The sequence below is a fragment of the Heteronotia binoei genome, chromosome 5, assembly GCF_032191835.1.
Source record: "Heteronotia binoei isolate CCM8104 ecotype False Entrance Well chromosome 5, APGP_CSIRO_Hbin_v1, whole genome shotgun sequence".
Taxonomy (NCBI): domain Eukaryota; kingdom Metazoa; phylum Chordata; class Lepidosauria; order Squamata; family Gekkonidae; genus Heteronotia; species Heteronotia binoei.
Genome location: NC_083227.1, coordinates 6,867,850 through 6,887,486, shown reverse-complemented (window position 1 = coordinate 6,887,486; position 19,637 = coordinate 6,867,850). Strand labels below are relative to the sequence as shown.

The 19,637-nt window shown below is 48.2% G+C and overlaps 2 protein-coding genes across 2 annotated transcripts in view; one reads left to right on the top strand and one right to left on the bottom strand.

Annotated features, from left to right (window-relative positions):
• The window catches only part of LOC132572129 (zinc finger protein OZF-like), a 1,123,325-nt gene that overhangs the window by 783,622 nt on the left and 320,066 nt on the right, over nucleotides 1-19,637 (top strand). The window lies entirely within an intron of this gene.
• On the bottom strand, nucleotides 16,187-18,608 carry LOC132572124 (oocyte zinc finger protein XlCOF6-like; the record flags this gene model as incomplete). Its single annotated transcript, XM_060238929.1, has 1 exon — nucleotides 16,187-18,608. A coding segment is annotated over one exon (2,208 nt), but the record flags the coding sequence as incomplete, so codon positions are not given.

The window sequence follows — 19,637 nt, the reverse complement described above, 5'->3', positions numbered from 1 at the left end:
TCTGTGATCCTGGGATTCTAACAGAGGCTAGACGGCCACCTGACACCAATGCAGACTCTGGGAACTTAGGTAAACAATGGGAGGGTGGAAAGGGATAGGTTGCATCAGTGCTTAGTTCTTGTGGGGCTTTCTTACATGCCCAAGGAGATGCGACTGCCACTTTGGAGTCAGGAAGCAACTTCAGCCAAGGTTTGTGGAGGTTTTGGTTTTTTTCTGCCATCCTCTGGGCATGCAACAAGGGCAGTCCTGAATCCCCGGCATTTTGTAGGGAGCTGGACTAGATGACCCTGGAGGTCAGTTCCAATTCTATGACTCTATGAACTCGTGAAGTTTTCTTACACTGAATCCGACCCCTGGTCCCTTGGAGTCAGTATCATCCTCTCAGTCCAGCATTGGCTCTCCAGGGTCTCAGGCAGAGTCTTTCATTTCACCTCCTACCTGATCCTTTTCATTGGAGATGTTGGGAAGTGAACCTGGGACCTTTTGCATGCAAAGGAGATGCTCTGCCAGGGAGCTGCAGCCCCGCCCGAAGAGGTGGAAAGGGGGTCAAAATGATGCATTGCTATTCAATATTTGGATTCATTCCACCTCACAATGGCAGCAGGTTGCACCTTTGGCACCTAGGAAAGATCCTTACCCAGAGAGGCCACGTTCCCATAGTTCTCCAGCATGACTTCCCTGTACAGAGCTCTTTGTCCCGGATCCAGCAGGGCCCACTCTGCCTCCGTGAAAGAGACGGACACCTCCTCCAAGGAAAAGGGACCCTGGAAGAAAAAGAAGATTCCCTCCTCTTCAGAGATCTCACCCTGGAAGGGAGTCGTCTGGGAAGGTACAGAAAATAAGGCTTGGGATGGGTAAATGCAATAGCATTCAAAGGATCTCTCTCACGGACCCCTTGTAGAAACTGAAGGAGCAAAAGCTCCCCTGAGAAAGGAGGAGCGACCCAGGCTATGCCCCCCTGCTCATCTCTCCTACCTGGATTGGAGATGCAGCGACTGTTCCCACACCTTGGAAAAGACAACGGCTCAACAGCATCTCTTCATTGCCTGTTCCTGAGACAAGGGAGGGAATGTTTGCTTGTTTGTTTCCTGGTTCACACACACACTATTCTCAGGGTTGTGAAACTTTCTGCTATGTACATTCAACTCGTTTTTAAGATACTTTATACTACATTCTGAGAGAGGAAGAAGAGAAGCACCAGGGACCTCTGAGCCTCAGGAATTATAAATACTGCCAGTGTATTTCAGACTTCTGTCAGAGTTGTGTTTGCTCTACAAGGAGGGAAATGAGGAGTGGAAATGCAATAGCATGAAACCTCACCGTCACATTGGACCAGACATGCCTGGAGCAAATCTGCGGACTTGAGGGTCATAGAAATGATCTTTCAGAGTGTCTCTGGGGCATGCCGAATTGGAGATGTTTTATTTATTGTTACTGTAACGTTTTAATGTTGTAAGCTGCTCTGAGTCCGCCTTGCGGGATAAGGCAAGGTATAAATCGCAAATTATAATTTAAATTAAATTAAACCAGGTTTTCAGCCTGATGCAACTTCAACATGATGTCACATCTCTCCCAAGTCGCACCCCAAGACCCACCCCAAAGCACCGGCAAGTGTTGGTGTTGGATTTCTTATACATATATATGATTTTTCTATATGGCTGTTCTATTGAAGGGTCCCGAAGTATTTCTCCAATAAAAAGGGATGGTTGGCCGATGGATGAACTTATCTGGAAAGTACATTCGATCCAATTAGCGGCTGGCCGGATATGTGTGGAGTCAGTATCTTGGTATGTGATTTGCACAGTGACACAAGAGTGTGGTAAACAACTTGATTTCCAGAACATTTGGTGTCCTCAACAACGGAGTCCTATGAGGATCTGAGAGAACAAGTCTATTAATCTCATTTCGGAAGAGGACTTTGACAATGCCCTTATACGGAGCTCCAATGTGTTCAGTGTGAAGAAATATCGCAAAGCAGTCTGAATGTTATGGATTTTATCTGTACCTGTTGGGAGGGGATGAGATTGTTGATGCGCCTGTGCTTAGTGAGGGTGGTTTTAGTGACGCAAAGAATGAAGGCTTGCACACAGTAGTGTTAAAACCACTATATACAATTTATTATACGGGGAGGGACAGTGGCTACGGGGAGGGACAGTGGCTCAGTGGTAGAGCATCTGCATGGGAAGCAGAAGGTCCCAGGTTCAATCCCTGGCATCTCCAAAAAAGGGTCCAGGCGAATAGGTGTGGAAAACCTCAGCTTGAGACCCTGGAGAGCCGCTGCCAGTCTGAGAAGACAATACTGACTTTGATGGACCAAGGGTCTGATTCAGTAGAAGGCAGCTTCATATGTAGGAGGGATGGTGGCTCAGTGGTAGAGCATCTGCATGGGAAGCAGAAGGTCCCAGGTTCAATCCCCGGCATCTCCAAAAAAGGGTCCAGGCAAATAGGTGTGAAAAACCTCTGCTTGAGACCCTGGAGAGCCGCTGCCAGTCTGAGAAGACAAGACTGACTTTGATGGACCGAGGGTCTGATTCAGTATAAGGCAGCTTCATATGTAGGAGGGATGGTGGCTCAGTGGTAGAGCATCTGCATGGGAAGCAGAAGGTCCCAGGTTCAATCCCCGGCATCTCCAAAAAAGGGTCCAGGCAAATAGGTGTGAAAAACCTCTGCTTGAGACCCTGGAGAGCTGCTGCCAGTCTGAGAAGACAATACTGACTTTGATGGACCGAGGGTCTGATTCAGTATAAGGCAGCTTCATATGTTCATTTACACCTCCACTCTCCAATCCGACAGAATGCTCCGCTGCTCCACCATACATATCCCACACACGGTAAAGCGTCTCTGTACATTTATACATCAAGTCCAGCCAGGTAACCAATCAGCTTCCTGCCGAGTCATGCTGACATTGCTCAGGCTGACGCAATCTGGCAACCAGCCACCTTCTGTCACTTAGATGATCTACCTGGCAGTTCAGTTTCACTTTCCCAGCATGTGCTAGAAACTGTTTACCTTTGCATACAACTGACAGAGATTGATAGGAAATGGTCTCCTATAGAGGGGTTCCTATAATAACCGCCCCAATGCGACAGTGAAATGGAGAAAGGAGGGGAGAGAGAGAAATTGCCAAATGGGGAATCAGCCTGTCAGGAATTGAACATATGAAGCTGCCTTATACTGAATCAGACCTTTGGTCCATCAAAGTTAGTATTGTCTTCTCAGACTGGCAGCGGCTCTCCAGGGTCTCAAGCTGAGGTTTTTCACACCTATTTGCCTGGACCCTTTTTGGGAGATGCCAGGGATTGAACCTGGGACCTTCTGCTTACCAATCAGATGCTCTACCACTGAGCCACCGTCCCTCCCATGGGACACAGAGGAGATTTTTATTAAATGGATTTGTTAGACTTTTCTAATAGGCTAGGGAGCTATGGTTATATAGAATGCACATACACACATACATAGCCTTTCCGATTTTATTAGGATATATCATGATATTATGTTTTATTATGATATATGTGTACTGAGGTATTGATTAGAATGGGTGAAATAGGGTTCTCAGGCTTTCATAAGAAAGGCTTTGTCCATTGTTGGTCCCAGATAGGGATTTTTGCCCTTTAGGTTCCCCTACCTTTGCCCTTTAGGTTTTAATGGCCCATTGACACTAATTAGCAGAAGTATTTGGCAATAATAGGTGGTTTCTTATGTAACGGGGTTTTTGGGGTTTCCCAGCCAAAAGATGACAGAATCTGGCTTTCTGGATTCTGATTGGATAGAAGGAAAGGGGTGTTTTTTGGATTCTGATTGGACAGAAAGGGAAAGGGGTGGATGCTATGGAAAAGGTATAATTGGGCTTACCAAGGAGGGCTGGTTAGTCAGCTAGTTAGCAGTGAGTTTAAGAGAAGCCTCTTGGGAAGCAAGACCCCTCCATACTTCTGCACAGACAACCACCCGAAGCCATAGGGGAGGTGAGGATGAAATGCTTTTTGCTACCTTTACAACGGCTATGCTTTTACTAAATGTAATAGGCTAAGGAACCTGAGCTTAGGGAAGACTATAACCATGTAACTAAGAGCTGTGTAACCATGTAACCACACACACCCATGAGTCCATGTAGTCATTTAATGATGTAACCTTGTCAGAATGCTGCAGTAACTAAGATTTAAATAAATTTCCAATATATATTTCAGAACCTGAAGTCTAGTATCTTTGTCCCTGAGGGGTGTTCTTCCCAGAGTATCTGAATAAAGATCCCCTTTTGGTATATAGGGGTAGAGCCCTGTATACTTTATCTGTTAACACCGGGCCCCATAGCCGGCCATCCCTACTCCACCCCCTGCTGCCCACAGCAGCCCCCCAGAGGACCCTTCAAGCACAAGCACTGGAGGCAGATTTTCCCATGATTATTGGCCCCCAGGGACTGGTTTTCAGAGCTTTGCTTCCCCAGAAGGTGGAGGATCCCTTTCGAGGTTTGCCTGCCTTCCCCTCCCCAGGGAATCTGAGACCTTTTAGGGAAAGAAGGTGAGAGATGAATTTTTCACTTTAGGGGACAAACTGGCCTCCAGGAATCTGCCTAATCTTTTGGAGCAGGGGTGGCCAATGGTAGCTCTTCAGGTGTTTTTTGCCGACAACTCCCAGCAGCCCCAGCCATCAGCTGATGGGAGTTGTAGGCCAAAAACATCTGGAGAGCTACCGTTGGCCACCCCTGTTTTAGAAACACCACAGTGTGTGGATATTAGTGCCACCAATTAACTCTGTGTTGCCTATAGAAATATGCATTTCACCCCCTGATCTGACCTCTCTACCCATCACATTCACAGGCTCCCCAGGCACAAGGAGTCCTTACCACAGGAGAGGGCATCTTGGCCACGCTCCACCGCCTGCACCCTCTGCCCCTGCTCCAAGGAAGCTCCTTTTCCCTCAGGGATTGCAGCTTCCATCTCCAGAGGTGGTCCCCGCATCTGAAACAGCAGCAAGGGGGAGGGGTAAGAGATGGGATGGAAAAGAGATCAAGGAAGAGATCCTGCCCCACTCCCAGACTCTGCACCCTCCTATCAGCAGATTTGGTGACTTATCTGCAGGGGTCAGAAATTCTCTAGCAGACGAGCTCTGGGGAACTATCTGGCAAGGAAACTTTAAGTTAAGGTCAGATATTGTTGCTTGAATTAGACACACCTGGAGGGAATCCCCTCACCTGTTCTGCCTGCCTCTTCTCCTCTGCCTGACTCAGGAGGAAACCTTCGGCCAGGGCCACCGCCTGGGAACTGGTCTCCGGCCCACATCCTCTCACCCAGCCCTGCATTTCCTGGGGCAGGAGAGTCAGGAACTGCTCCAGGATCACCAGGTCCAGGATCTGCTTCTTGGTGTGCCTCTCTGGCTTCAGCCACTGGTTGCAAAGTCCATGGAGCTGGCTGCAAACCTCTCGGGGCCCATCAGCCTCATGGTAGTGGAACTGACGGAAACATTGGCAACATACTTCTGAGGTCAGGGTGTCCTTAGCCAGAACCTCTGGCACAACCCTTTCCAGGAATTCAACACCACTCCCAGCTGGGGTGGGATGTAGACTTTTGCTTGCTCTCTTCTCAGTTCCAGGTCCTTCTGGGTCCTGCTCTTCCATCTCCTTTCCCTTCTTTTGGGCCACCTCTGTCTTTGAGAAGTTGCCTTTATTCACTTGGTCTGAAGGGAGGCTTCTCTATGAGGGGACGGAGAGAGACAGACAGGAGTGTGTCAAAAGGAAAATACATACAGTATATACACACACACACACACAAATATGCAGATACATAGATGCACTTATAAATACAACCTCCACTCCCCAAAAGAAGCAGGGAATGTACCACAAGTCCTTCATCCAGAGAATTCTCAGAGTTTTTTCTTGGCCCTGTATTCCAGCTCACCCTGAAAGGAGGACCATTTTCCAAAGTCCAGAGTGTCTGGAATAAAGCCTATGCCAAGACCTTGGACACCTTTGCATGGTTTCTAAGTATTTCAGTGGTGGAGATGGTCGTTGGGGAAGAGTCAGCCAAAATACCTGCTATGTGACCAGCCAATCAGCATGAATGATTCAACACACCGGATCCCATCTGGGATTCCTTTCTGGACCTCCTGACCCCCCAAAAGGCAGGCTTCATATTCTTGTTGGCATCTCCCTTAACAACAACAACAACAATAATAAATTTTATTTATATCCCGCCCTCCTCGTCGAAGCAGGCTCAAGGCGGCTCACAACATGAATTCAATATACAATAAAATCATGCTAGGACATTGTATGCGCAGCTGTGGAAACAGAAAAATACCAGAGAAATGGGATTGGATTGTGAAAGCTTTATCGTGGAGTGAGATGGACAAATTAACTAAAACTTTAAGAGACTATGATTTAGACATATTCAAAAAGGAGTGGAAGGAATTTAAAGGATATATGGAGAAAGAGTGGAACGTAAAAAGACATTGGACATTTTTTTAGTATTAATGAGAGAAGAAAAATATTGAACTTTGATTGGTTAGCGGTACCTTTATAATTGAATTTAAATTTATAACTTCGGGGAAGTCAAATACTGGAGGGAGGGGGGGGTTGAAATATCATAAGGGTTAGTACAGAAAAGAGACAATCAAATATTGTAACCATATGTTATTAATAAATTGTTAAAACACAAATATACAATCAAATCATAAATACTACATTATATAAAACCATCATTTAAACCAACATTTCTATTAAATTTTTTTTAACATTTATGGTGCTATATTACAGATCTTAGATAAATTTAATGGCGGGATATGTCTACAGCGAATCTATCTTGGTTCAATGTTAAGCGAAGGCCATCTTAAAAAGAGTAGTCTTACAGGCCCTGCGGAATTGATCAAGACTCCGCAGGGCCCGGACTTCGTCCGGAAGTTGATTCCACGGGTGTGGAGCTACAATAGGAAAGGCCCGTTCCCGTGTGTTCTTCAATTTGGCCCAGGGATGTTCAACTGGTTCTTTCCCGCTGACCTCAGTACTCTCTGGGGTTCATATAGGGAGAGACGGTCCCTCAGGTAAGCAGGCCCTCAACCACATAGGGTTTTAAAGGTAATAACCAGCACTGTGCTGCCACTTTGGGAGCCCTAACAATAGCCTAGCCGCTGCGTTCTGCACCAGCTGCATCTTCCAGGTTCGGCACAAAGGCAGCCCCATGTAGAGGGCATTACAGTAATCCAGTCTTGAGGTGACCATTGCATGGATCACTGTTGCTAGGTCCTGACGCTCTAGGAAGGGGGCCAACTGCCTCGCCCGTCTAAGATGAAAAAACGCGGACTTGGCAGTGGCCGCTATCTGGGCCTCCACTGACAATGAAGGCTCCAGTGGGACCCCCAAGCTTTTGACCCTGTGCGCCGGTTTCAGTGGCACACCGTCAAAATCTGAACCCTCCCCTCCTGGGACTGTGCCCTGGTGCTTCTCCCTGTTGTGCTGCCTGGGGGTTTGTACCTCTCTCGCCTGGCAAAAAGATGCCCTTCCGCCCACCCTAACCCCAGGGCAGAAGGAAGAATCTGGCATAGTGTTACAGCTGCCTCTGCCAAGTGAGCTATGGAGGGATGAGGCAGGGGTGATAATAATAATAATTTTTATTTATACCCTGCCCTCCCCGCTGAGGCAAGCTCAGGGTGATGCGTTTGGGGCAGGCGTGTTCTCTCGCTGTGTGCCCACTTTGCAAAACACATCTGTGGATCTCTTTGGTGCGTATTCATGACACGATCCTAACAGTGATGGAATTTTGTGCAGCATTTGTTCCTCCTGGCCTTGTACATTTTGGGGGGGTGGCCATATCTGCACGCTCCACCCCTGTCTGCCTGTCAGGGGACTTATCTAATACGCTGATTGGTGGGTGTGGGTGGTGTCTCTATGAGCACCCATGGGGTTGCTAGGAGAGCCAGTTTGGTGTAGTGGTTAAGTGTGCGGACTCTTATCTGGGAGAACCGGGTTTGATTCCCCACTCCTCCACTTGCACCTGCTAGAATGGCCTTGGGTCAGCCATAGCTCTGGCAGAGGTTGTCCTTGAAAGGGCAGCTGCTGTGAGAGCCCTCTCCAGCCTCACCCACCTCACAGGGTGTCTGTTGTGGGGGAGGAAGGTAAAGGAGATTGTGAGCCGCTCTGAGACTCTTCGGAGTGGAGGGCGGGATATAAATCCAATATCTTCTTCATCTTCTTCTTCTTCTTCACTCTCCACCTTAGCAGCAGAGGTATCTAAATGTTCCTCTCCTCTGCTTTGTGGGCCTTGGACCCCTGCTAGCTGCCCGAGCCTCACAGTGGGCCCGTATCAGGGGCTTAGGATGAACAAAACTGATGCCTCACAGAGTTACCAACCTCGAGGTGGCTGAAACCAAAAAACAATCAACTACCCTGAAGAAATAACCAACAAAGTTTACTACAATGTAAAAGAAATTCCTGAGAAATTGATCCCTGCCGTCCTCACAAGGCTCCCACCTTGCACTGATATCGACATATGAAACTGAGCAGTCTGTTTGCAATCTCTTTATTTTAGAAATGCAGGATCAGCCCGAGCACTTTCCCCCTGCTCTTGTGAGAGGCCGAGAAGACGCTTGCCCTTCAAGAGACATTTAGGGCACTTCATATCGTGAACTGTGCTATGGATCTATGCATGAAAGAGAAGGGGGCTCATTTATTGATGACTGAACATAAGAAATAATATTTGGATCTGTAGTAAAATGTGCCAGTTACGTATTCACAGTAATTGATTATGGGGGCTTTAGCTCTTTCCCTGAATCCCTTGGTTTGTAGCGGCCAGGTGGGGCCTGAAGTTTTCCCAGAATTAGAACTCACCCCCAAGGGACAGAGATCAGTTCCCTGGAAGAAAATGGCTGCACGGGAGGGAGGTGGCCAACCTCAGAAAGCCATGGCTTGGCCTGATCCCCACCTGCCTCCCTAGAAGCTGATCCCTCCCCACCTCTCTGTGACTTACTTTTAAGTAAACCTCCGGGGGCGGGGGGGGACCTGGCTGCAAGTTTCCCCCTCCTGCTACTGAGACGGCAGAGTAAGAAGGGATATTGATAAAGGGAAATATGGATTGATGGATAATTGGAAATGCTAGAGATGTATGAAAGTGCTTTTAGAAAATAATCTTTTGGAGCAGTTTGAGCAAGGGAGTGTTAGCTGGCTGAGAAAAAGGGAACTACAAAAGGTCATTGCCCTTTCGGAGTGGAAAGCACAGAAGCGCCAGTAGAAAGCGTAAAAGGGAACTTCATTAGGCGCTAGCAAAAAGCAGTGTAGCAATAGGAATGTGTGTGTGCAATGGTTCCGTGTGGGGAAACAGGGGACAAACAGAAGCCCTAACAGGGGCGCCGGGAGCTGGTAAACCGGCACGAGAGGGGCTCCAAGAAGGGCCCAGAGAGCTGAAAAACAACCGGGATTGTGGTTAAAGTATGACGTAGGCGTCCTCCAAGGACACTGAGAACATGGGTGTTTTGAGCTGGCAGTTGGGGTGAAGAAACCCAATAAAAGACGGCAGGCAACTGTAATTTGCTGCTCAGACCCTCGGGTCTGGAGCCCGTGTATAGAGCGCTTATGCACGTTAAATAAATAAGCTGTTTTCGTGACCTTGCCTCAGACCTCGTTTGTGAGTATGATTTACTATTAATTGGACAACACAGGACTTTCCCTGCTACACTACTGCTGCTTCTCTGCACCCCTCCCGCTCTCTTTCCCAGTTCAGAAGCAAACCCCTTCCTTCCCACATCCATGAGCTCAGGCAAAGAGGGAAAGAGCCCCAATCTTTTCCAACCCCACCCCCCAGTTTGGCTTCTCTAGCAAATGCCTCTGTGGCATTAACCCTTTCGGTGCTGCAGAGGAGTGCAAAATGTGTCCTCCCTTCGTCTCCAGCAGAGGCCAGTCTCCATCTTCCATGCTGCTCAATGGGGCTTCTCGGGAGTAACTTTGCACGGGGTTGTATGCCCAGAGGATCCAGCGCTGTTCAGGCTTCTCAGGAAAAGGAGGCTGAAGCTGAATCCCTCCCCACAGAAGAAGTCGGTTGAGTGTCAGGGAGGGGAGAAGGTGGCTTTATAGGCTCGCTTTTAAGCAGACGAGGAAGCCTTTTTTCTGTTGCTCCCTGGACCTCGTGTGGCTAGAAAGCGCCCCTGTGGGAGTTTTGACAATATTTCTGGGAGGGAAAGGGCAGAGCCGGGCTCCAGCCCCCCACCCCCGCCCCCCTTCAAGGGCTTGCTGCATCCTGGGGAGAAGCGCTGGCTTTACAGCCCCAGAGACAGAAGCAGAAAGAGGGGAACAGTCCCTGCCTCGGGCTGCACAGGAAGCTTTCCTCCCTGCCTCTGCACCATCCCCGGCCGAGCTACATCATTGCAGAGCGTTGGTGGGCTAGAGCAGCCCGGAAGCCTCTGTCATGTCTCTGCAGATCGGAAAGGACTAAAGCAGCAGAGCTGTTTGCTACAGAGGTCGAGCAAGGAGTGGGAGGGAGCACTCTGTGGTCTTCTTCCCCTCCCAGTCCCCACCCTCCAGAGATCCCCCACCAACCTAGCACAGCCCTGCCTTGGCATGCATGATCCCCGCCTCCCCCCCCCCCCCCGGCTTACTTTTAAGTAAACTTTTCCAGGCTCCAGCTGCGCTGCTGTTCTCCGCTTCAGCTTCTCTGCAGCCCTTCCTGTTCTCTGGCCCAAGTTTGGAAGCAAACTCCTTCCTCTGCGCATGCGTGCACAGGCAAGGAAGGCAAGCAAGAGCCCCTCCTCTTCTCCAACTCCCCCCCCCCCCCTTGAATTTCTTGCCGGGCCTCTCTAGCCAATGGCTTTGTGGCCTTAACCCTTTCGGTGCTGCAGAGGAGCGCAACCTGTGCCTTCCTGTCCTCTCCGGGAGGAGCCAGGCTGCCATCTGCAGTGCTGCTCCATGGGGCTGCTCGGGAGTAACTCTGCAGGGGGCTGCATGCCCGGAGGAGCCAGGGAAAGGAGGCTGGAGCAGAATCCCAGCAGCTCCTTAGAATAAGGACCGCAGAAGAATTGGGGTGGAGGAGAAGAGGCGCACCGGGCTTGCTTTTAAATGGACGAGGAAGCCTTTTTCTGTGTGGGGGGGGGGGGGGCCCACCTCAGATGCAGCTGGAGATGGGGGGCGGCTGGGAAGGCGGGGTTTGGGGACAGGATGGGCTCATTCAATAGGGCTCTGATGCCACCCCCGAGTCCCCCCTCCGAAGCCGCCCTTTCCTTTCCTGCAGTCTGGAGATGCGCTGTTGTTAGGGCAGGTCTCCAGGCCCTCCCTGGAGGTTGGCAATCCTGTCCCAATCGAGGCAAAAGAAACCAGTGGTAGCCCCCTCCCAATCCTCCCCCCCACTGCTCCCTGCCTTTCCCAGCCCCCCTCCCGGGTCTCCCGCCCGGCCCTGCAAGAAGCGCCACCCCAGCAGGACCCACAAGCAGGCTGCAAGGAAGCGCCAGAAAAGGGGGGGGGACCGCAACCCCCCCCCCACTAGACTAGGCTTCCCTTTCCTCTCCCAGCAGAGGCGGAATCCCAGATCTCCCCCCGCCTCCCCCCACGGGGAGACCCCCTTACTTGCGGGAGGCCAGTAAAGACCCCTGGGCGGGGGGGGGGGGGATGCGTGGGAAGGATCCTGCAGCCTTTCGGTCCTTCAGCCTAAGGGGAAGCCTCGTTTTTCTCTCACACACTCACACACACAACCTCCTCTTTTTTATTTTTTGCATTCTGATGTGCCTGTGTGTTGGTGTCCTTTGCAAGAGTTGTGCATTTACAGTTTCTCGGGTGGAAAAAGAATCTTCTTGTTGTCTCAGAGGCACAATTCAGTTTCTTAATGTGACTGGACTCTTAAGGAGCCCTTGCTGGGAACTAACTCCCCACCCCCGTCTTTTCTACTACCTGTAAAGCTTGAAGAAGTTGTTTCACTGAACTTGAAGAGGTGTGCTGGATTAGACCCAGAATCAACTCTTGTTGCTCTCAGAGGGGCCACTGGACTCAGACTCTTCCCAAAATGTATTCTTTGGCTGCATTTTCCCCCTATGATCAGGGGTTTCAACAGTTGCAAGGAAAGGAGAGAAATATGAAGAGCACATGTGTTTCTGAAAGGGTTAACCCAGGGAGCATACAGGGGCACTACCATGAACATCATCCTCAGAGCTGGAGGGGGGGGGATGGGGGCGTAGACCACAATTTCTTGGGAGGGGGGAAGGGGCTGAACCTGGTCCACGCCCACAGGATTAGTAATTTGTATTTGTTTAAATTTGAAATTATTTATACTTCCAAAGGCTATTAACAATTTATCGGTTTAAATATATATAATTTTATTCACTTGTCATAATCTGACTCTCAAAGAAAGAGGACGTTCTTGGAAGAAAGATGTTATGAACTGCCTCCCTGCGACAAGCTGTGGAAATCATGTATGAAAGGAAATACTCCCCCCCCTTTCCCTCCCACAAGGTAGCCTGAGTGTGTGACTGGACCAAGGTCACCTAGCGTGCTTTGTGGCTAAGTGGAGATTTAACTCTGACTGTTCCCTGGAAGGTCAGATCCTGAAGCTCAAAGACTTTGGCCACCCAATGAGAAGGGGAAAGCCGACAGGAGATGAAATGTCTCTGGTTCGGGAGGACTCGTCTCAAAGAGATGAAGGGTTGGCTGCTATTTTTCTACTGGGTAACGGATCAGAGTTGCCCACTGTGATGGTGACAAGCAGTGTGGACTGTCTGCCAGAGTCTTGAGGCGGCAGGAGGAAGGTGGCGGGCCTAGCTTGCCTGGGAAATTATAGATGTTTGTATGCAAATGCTAGAAGTGTTCGAAGTAAAATTGGTGAATTGGAATGCCTAGTGTTGGGAGAAAACATAGACATTGTGGGAATTTCAGAAACTTGGTGGAATGAGGAGGATCAGTGGGACATGGTGGTTTTTGGATATAAGTAATATCGGAAGGATAGGGAGGGAAGGGTTGGAGGTGGGGTGGCTCTGTATGTCAGAGAGGATACAATCCAGTAAGACTGAGGTCAGAGAATTAGATTCTCTTTTAGAAATGTTTTGGGTTGAAATAGAGGGCCCAAAAGGAAATTTAACTATGGGAGTTTGTTATCGCCCACCAAATCAAAAGAGAGAGGACGATTATAATATGATGGAAGGCTTAAAGATAGCGGCTAAACGTAAAAACTGTGTCGTAATACGTAAGTATAAATGGGCAGTCTTCGCAATGGAGGACGGTAAGCAGTGGGGTGCCGCAGGGCTCGGTACTGGGTCCCATGCTCTTTAACTTGTTCATAAATGATTTAGAGTTGGGAGTGAGCAGTGAAGTGGCCAAGTTTGAGGATGACACTAAATTGTTCAGGGTGGTGAGAACCAGAGAGGATTGTGAGGAACTCCAAAGGGACCTGTTGAGGCTGGGTGAGTGGGCGTCAACGTGGCAGATGCGGTTCAATGTGGCCAAGTGCAAAGTAATGCACATTGGGGCCAAGAATCCCAGCTACAAATACAAGTTGATGGGGTGTGAACTGGCAGAGACTGACCAAGAGAGAGATCTTGGGGTCATGATAGATAACTCACTGAAAATGTCAAGACAGTGTGCGTTTGCAATAAAAAAGGCCAACGCCATGCTGGGAATTAGTAGGAAGGGAATTGAAAACAAATCAGCCAGTATCATAATGCCCCTGTATAAATCGATGGTGCGGTCTCATTTGGAGTACTGTGTGCAGTTCTGGTCGCCGCACCTCAAAAAGGATATTATAGCATTGGAGAAAGTCCAGAAAAGGGCAACTAGAATGATTAAAGGGCTGGAACACTTTCCCTATGAAGAAAGGTTGAAACGCTTGGGACTCTTTAGTTTGGAGAAACGTCGACTGCGGGGTGACATGATAGAGGTTTACAAGATAATGCATGGGATGGAGAAAGTAGAGAAAAAGGTACTTTTCTCGCTTTCTCACAATACAAGAACTCATGGGCATTTGATGAAATTGCTGAGCAGACAGGTTAAAACGGATAAAAGGAAGTACTTCTTCACCCAAAGGGTGATTAACATGTGGAATTCAGTGCCACAGGAGGTGGTGGCGGCCACAAGCATGGCCACCTTCAAGAGGGGTTTAGATAAAAATAAGGAGCAGAGGTCCATCAATGGCTATTAGCCACAGTGTGTGTGTGTGTGTGTGTGTGTGTGTATATATATATATATAAAAAATTTTTAGAGTGTTGGGACTGGATGGGCAATTGGCCTGATCCAACATGGCTTCTCTTATGTTTTTAAAGGAGCCCTCACTGGAGAAGATCCTGATGCTGGGAAAGACAGAAGGCAAAAGAAGGGGACGGCAAAAGAGATGGCTGGACAGCGTTCCTGATGTAACCAACATGAATCTGAGCGGACTTTGGAGGATGGTGGAAGACAGGAGGGCCTGGCATGACTTGGTCCATGGGTCGCAAAGAGTTGGACTCCACTGTGTGACTAAACAACACAACTCCCTAATCTTAGACAAACCCTCTTAACAACCAATGCTTCCTCTCAGCTCAATTAGTGTGATCTAGTTCTAAGTTTTTTTAGTCTTTGGCTCACACATTTTTGTCTTAGTTCAGGAAAAATGGCTCCAGAGCAAACTAATCTACGCAGTACCTCACAACGTAATCCCATTAGCTCACAAAGTAGAATTGCTGCACACAAGACTTCACAGCTTAAAGGGAGTATTGTTAATTACACCACTAAGAAGAAGATGATAGAAGATATTGGATTTATATCTGGCCCTCCACTCCTTAAAGAGTCTCAGAGTGGCTCACAATCTCCTTTCCCTTCCTCCCCCACAACAGACACCTTGTGAGGTGGGTGGGGCTGAGAGAACTTTCACAGCAGCTGTCCTTTCAAGGACAACCTCTGCCAGAGCTATGACTGACCCAAGGCCATTCCAGCACGTGTAAGTGGAGGAGTGGGGAATCAAACCCAGTTCTCCCAGATAAGAGTCCGCACACTTAACCGCTACACCAAACTGGCTCTTACATACTGGATACACACTAGGAAATCTTCAAACGCCTCTCAGAATCCACAGTACACTCCAGCATCTCAGATACCCTGACCTGAAATTGTGGGAGCCTTTGTTTGATTGAAGTACAATCCAGGAGAGCGGAATCGCCTCTCTTGCCAAATTTCATGAACCAGCTTTATCTACCACTCCCCAATCATACATCCACACAGAAACAATAGGTGAAAAGGGTATTCCCAGATATTCTTTTCTAAAGCTGCCCAGTGGTGCAGAATGGTTAGCTGTAGTACTGCAGTCCAAGCTCTGCTCACGACCAGAGTTCAATCCCAGCGGAAGTGCGTTCAGGGAAACGACTCAAGCCTTCCATCCTTCTGAGGTGGGTAAAACGAGTACCCAGCTTGCTGGAGATAAAGCGTAGATGACTGGGGAAGGCAATAGCAAACCACCCTCTAAAAAGTCTGCCAGGAAAACATGCTGTGACATCACCCCAGGGGTCGGTAACAACTTGATGCTTGCACCTTTGCTTTTTAAAGCTGCAAGTCTCAAGACACCAAAATCACCTTAACTTTCAGTACTGGAGACACAGGCCTCTCTTCCCCCCTATCCTGACACACACAGCTCAAGACAGCAATCTCCCTCCCCTCTCCATTTCTTGTTCTCTAAAGCTGCAACTCCCAGGGCACGAAAACAACTTCCAGTGTATTGTCTCTTCTGATGATCCACAATTTTTAAAGCAGGGTCTGTAGGCAGAACTTCTACAAATCCCAAAGGAAAACATAAGGCAGGGCAGTGAAGGGTGCTCCTGTGTGACAAGCAAATGTCCCAAATTCAGAGCGGCAGGCAGCCTCTTTAGGAGCAGAGAGAACGAGACCACAAAGTTTAAGCCTAACCAGCTTCATGCTGCTAACTGGCACCCAGAAGGAGGAGGGGGTTATTGCCTCAACTGGGAAATTGCAGGCGGGGGGCTTGAGGCACTTAATACTCCCACACAGAGGATCTTCCAATTCCCTTCATTTTGACTTCCTCCCTGAATCTGGCTGATGTCCTTATAAAGCCACCTATGGCCAAATTTCCCATCACAGAACTCTGCAGCCTCTGGGCTCCTGAGTGAATTTAGAAAACACAGGGTTGTTTTGAGGGGTCTGAGGCTTCTACATCGACCTGTGGCAAACCAGAAATGTTCATTCACTAGTTGTTTAGGGGCTGGAAAAAGTTTCCTATGAGGTAAGGTTGAAGGGTCTGGGACTACTCACAAACACAATTCACAGAACCTTTATTGACATAAAAACAACAGTATCAAATCAAGGAAGCAGGGGGGGGGGGAAAGGAGGTTAATAAAACATTTTAAAGACTTCTCCTCTTATAAGCACAGTAAAGGAAGTTTACCCCGTGGTGCAGAGTGCTAAAGCTGCGGTACTGCAGTCGGAGCCCTCTACTCGCGACCGGAGTCTGATCCCAGCAGAAGCTGGTTCAGGTAGCCGGCTTGAGGTTGGAGTGATGCCCTTGAAGACTGCCACTCCACATGAATCTCTTTTCACACTCTGAGCATTCAAAAGGCTTCTCCCCTGTGTGGGTTCTCTGACGCTCTTGAAGATTGCCACTCCAATTGAATCTCTTTCCACACACTGAGCATTCAAAAGGCTGCTCCCCTGTGTGGGTTCTCTGGTGACGATGAAGATTGCCACTCCACCTGAATCTCTTTCCACACTCTGAGCATCCAAAAGGCTTCTCTCCTGTGTGGTTTCTTTGATGCTTTTGAAGATTGCTACTCGTACTAAATCTCTTTCCACACTCCAAGCATTCAAAAGGCTTCTCCCCTGTGTGGGTTCTCTGATGCGTTTGAAGATTGCCACTCTGACTGAATTTCTTTCCACATTCCAAGCATTCAAAAGGCTTATCCCCTGTGTGGGTTCTCTGATGCTTTTGAAGACTGCCAGTACACATGAATCTCTTTCCACACTCTGAGCAATCAAAAGGTTTCTCCCCTGTGTGAGTTCTCTGATGACTTTGAAGACTGCCACTCGTACAAAGTCTCTTTCCACACTCCAAGCATTCAAAAGGCTTTTCCCCTGTGTGGGTTCTCTGATGCCTTTGAAGACTGCCACTCATGCTAAATCTCTTTCCACACTCTAAGCATTCAAAAGGCTTCTCCCCTGTGTGGATTCTCTGATGATATTGAAGACCACCACTCGTACTACATCTCTTTCCACACTCTGAGCATTCAAAAGGCTTCTCCCCTGTGTGGATTCTCTGATGATATTGAAGACCACCACTCGTACTACATCTCTTTCCACACTCTGAGCATTCAAAAGGCTTCTCCCCTGTGTGGGATCTCTGATGATATTGAAGACTGCCACTTGCACTAAATCTCTTTCCACACTCCAAGCATTCAAAAGGCTTCTCCCCTGTGTGGATTCTCTGATGATTTTGAAGACTGCCACTCCACAGAAATCTCTTTCCACACTCAGAGCATTCAAAAGGTTTCTCCCCGTTGTGTGTTTGCTGATGCTTTTGAAAATCACCACTCATACTAAATCTCTTTCCACACTCCAAGCATTCAAAAGACTTCTCCCCTGTGTGGGTTCTCTGATGCGTTTGAAGATTGCCACTCTGACTGAATCTCTTTCCGCACTCCAAGCATTCAAAAGGCTTCTCTCCTGTATGGGTTCTCTGATGCTTTTGAAGACTGCTACTACACATGAATCTCTTTCCACACTCTGAGCAATCAAAAGGTTTCTCCCCTGTGTGGGTTCTCTGATGACTTTGAAGACTGCCACTGGTAGAAAGTTTCTTTCCACACTCCAAGCATTCAAAAGGCTTCTCCCCTGTGTGGGTTCTCTGATGCTTTTGAAGACTGCCACTCATGCTAAATCTCTTTCCACACTCTAAGCATTCAAAAGGCTTCTCCCCTGTGTGGGTTCTCTGATGATATTGAAGACTGCCACTTGCACTAAATCTCTTTCCACACTCCAAGCATTCAAAAGGCTTCTCCCCTGTGTGGATTCTCTGATGATATTGAAGACCGCCACTCGTACGACATCTCTTTCCACAATCCAAGCATTCAAAAGGCTTCTCCCCTGTGTGGATTCTCTGATGATATTGAAGACCACCACTCGTACTACATCTCTTTCCACACTCCAAGCATTCAAAAGGCTTCTCCCCTGTGTGGGTTCTCTGATGATTTTGAAGACTGCCACTCCACAGAAATCTCTTTCCACACTCAGAGCATTCAAAAAGTTTCTCCCTGTTGTGGATTTTCTGATGCTTTTGAAGATCGCCACTCGTACCAAATCTCTTTCCACACTCCAAGCATTCAAAAGGCTTCTCCCCTTTGTGGTTTCTCTGATGTGTTTGAAGACTGGCACTCCACATGAATCTCTTTCCACACTCTGAGCATTCAAAAGGCTTCTCCCCTGTGTGGATTCTCTGATGCCTTTGAAGATCCCAACTCGTACTAAATCTCTTTCCACACTCCCAGCATTCAAAAGGCTTCTCCCCTGTGTGGGTTCTCTGATGTGTTTCAAGATGGCCATTCCGATTGAATCTCTTTCCACACTCTGAGCATTCAAAAGGCTTCTCCCCTGTGTGGGTCTTCTGATGATATTGAAGACTGCCACTATGACTGAATCTCTTTCCACACACTGAGCATTCAAAAGGCTTCTCTCCTGTGTGGGTTCTTTGATGCTTTTGAAGACTGCCACTCGTACTAAATCTCTTTGCACACTCCGAGCATTCAAAAGGCTTCTCCCATGTATGGGTCTTCAGATGACATTGAAGAGTGCCACTCATCCCAAATCTCTGTCCACACTTTGGGTATTCAAAAGGTTTCTCCCCTGTGTGAGTTTTCTGATGCTGCTTAATATTACTACTGAGACTGAATTTATGTCTTGTCTCTGAGTATTCAGGTGTCCCCTGTTTCTTTATTCTTGGATGTGCAAGAAGCTGTGATCTATTTCTGAAATACTTTCTGCACTGAATGGATTTGCTTGCTTTCATTTTTCTGTGCTTTGGAAAATGTATATTCCACTGTCTTCCCTCACGCTTCTCAGCCATATAGCCACCTTTCTTTCTCTTCACTGTGATTTGATTCCTGACATTTTTGTTAAAGTCTTCATTTTTAACTCCATCTGGCATTTCCTGATGAAGTTTCTCACCCTCCTCATTCCTCTGATCATCCTCTGCTGGAATAAAGAGAGAGAAACTGTTAGCACTTGGGAAGGCTGGTAAGATCCAAAGGCATCTATGGGACTGCAGGAGGAAAGGACTGATGGCCCTTTGGCTTCATCCAGCTGGACTGATCTCAGCCACCCCCCCACCTCCCCCCAAGAATATCTAGTATTTAAGGATTCCTCCCCCACCCATGAAGAACTTCAGCTGAACTCTTGCTCAGAAGGAGATTCTGAGCCTCCAGATTAAGGCCTCCCTCCCTCCTTACCCACAGGCCTCTATTATTGTACCAGACCAAATGTGGCTCAGAAGGGAATCAGGAATCTCATATGGTTATTTCTGTCCTGTTCTCTTGACATAAGAGTGAAGGTCACTCACTCTGAACCAACTCATTTGGGAAGGAGACATGCTCTTGGGAGTCTCTAGAACAGCATTTCCCAAACTTTTTCCCACTGTGGCCCTGTTATTTTTATAAAATTTGAGGGTGGAGCCAGGAGACTTTGAGGGTGGAGGCAGGAGAAATGAAATGATGTACAAACA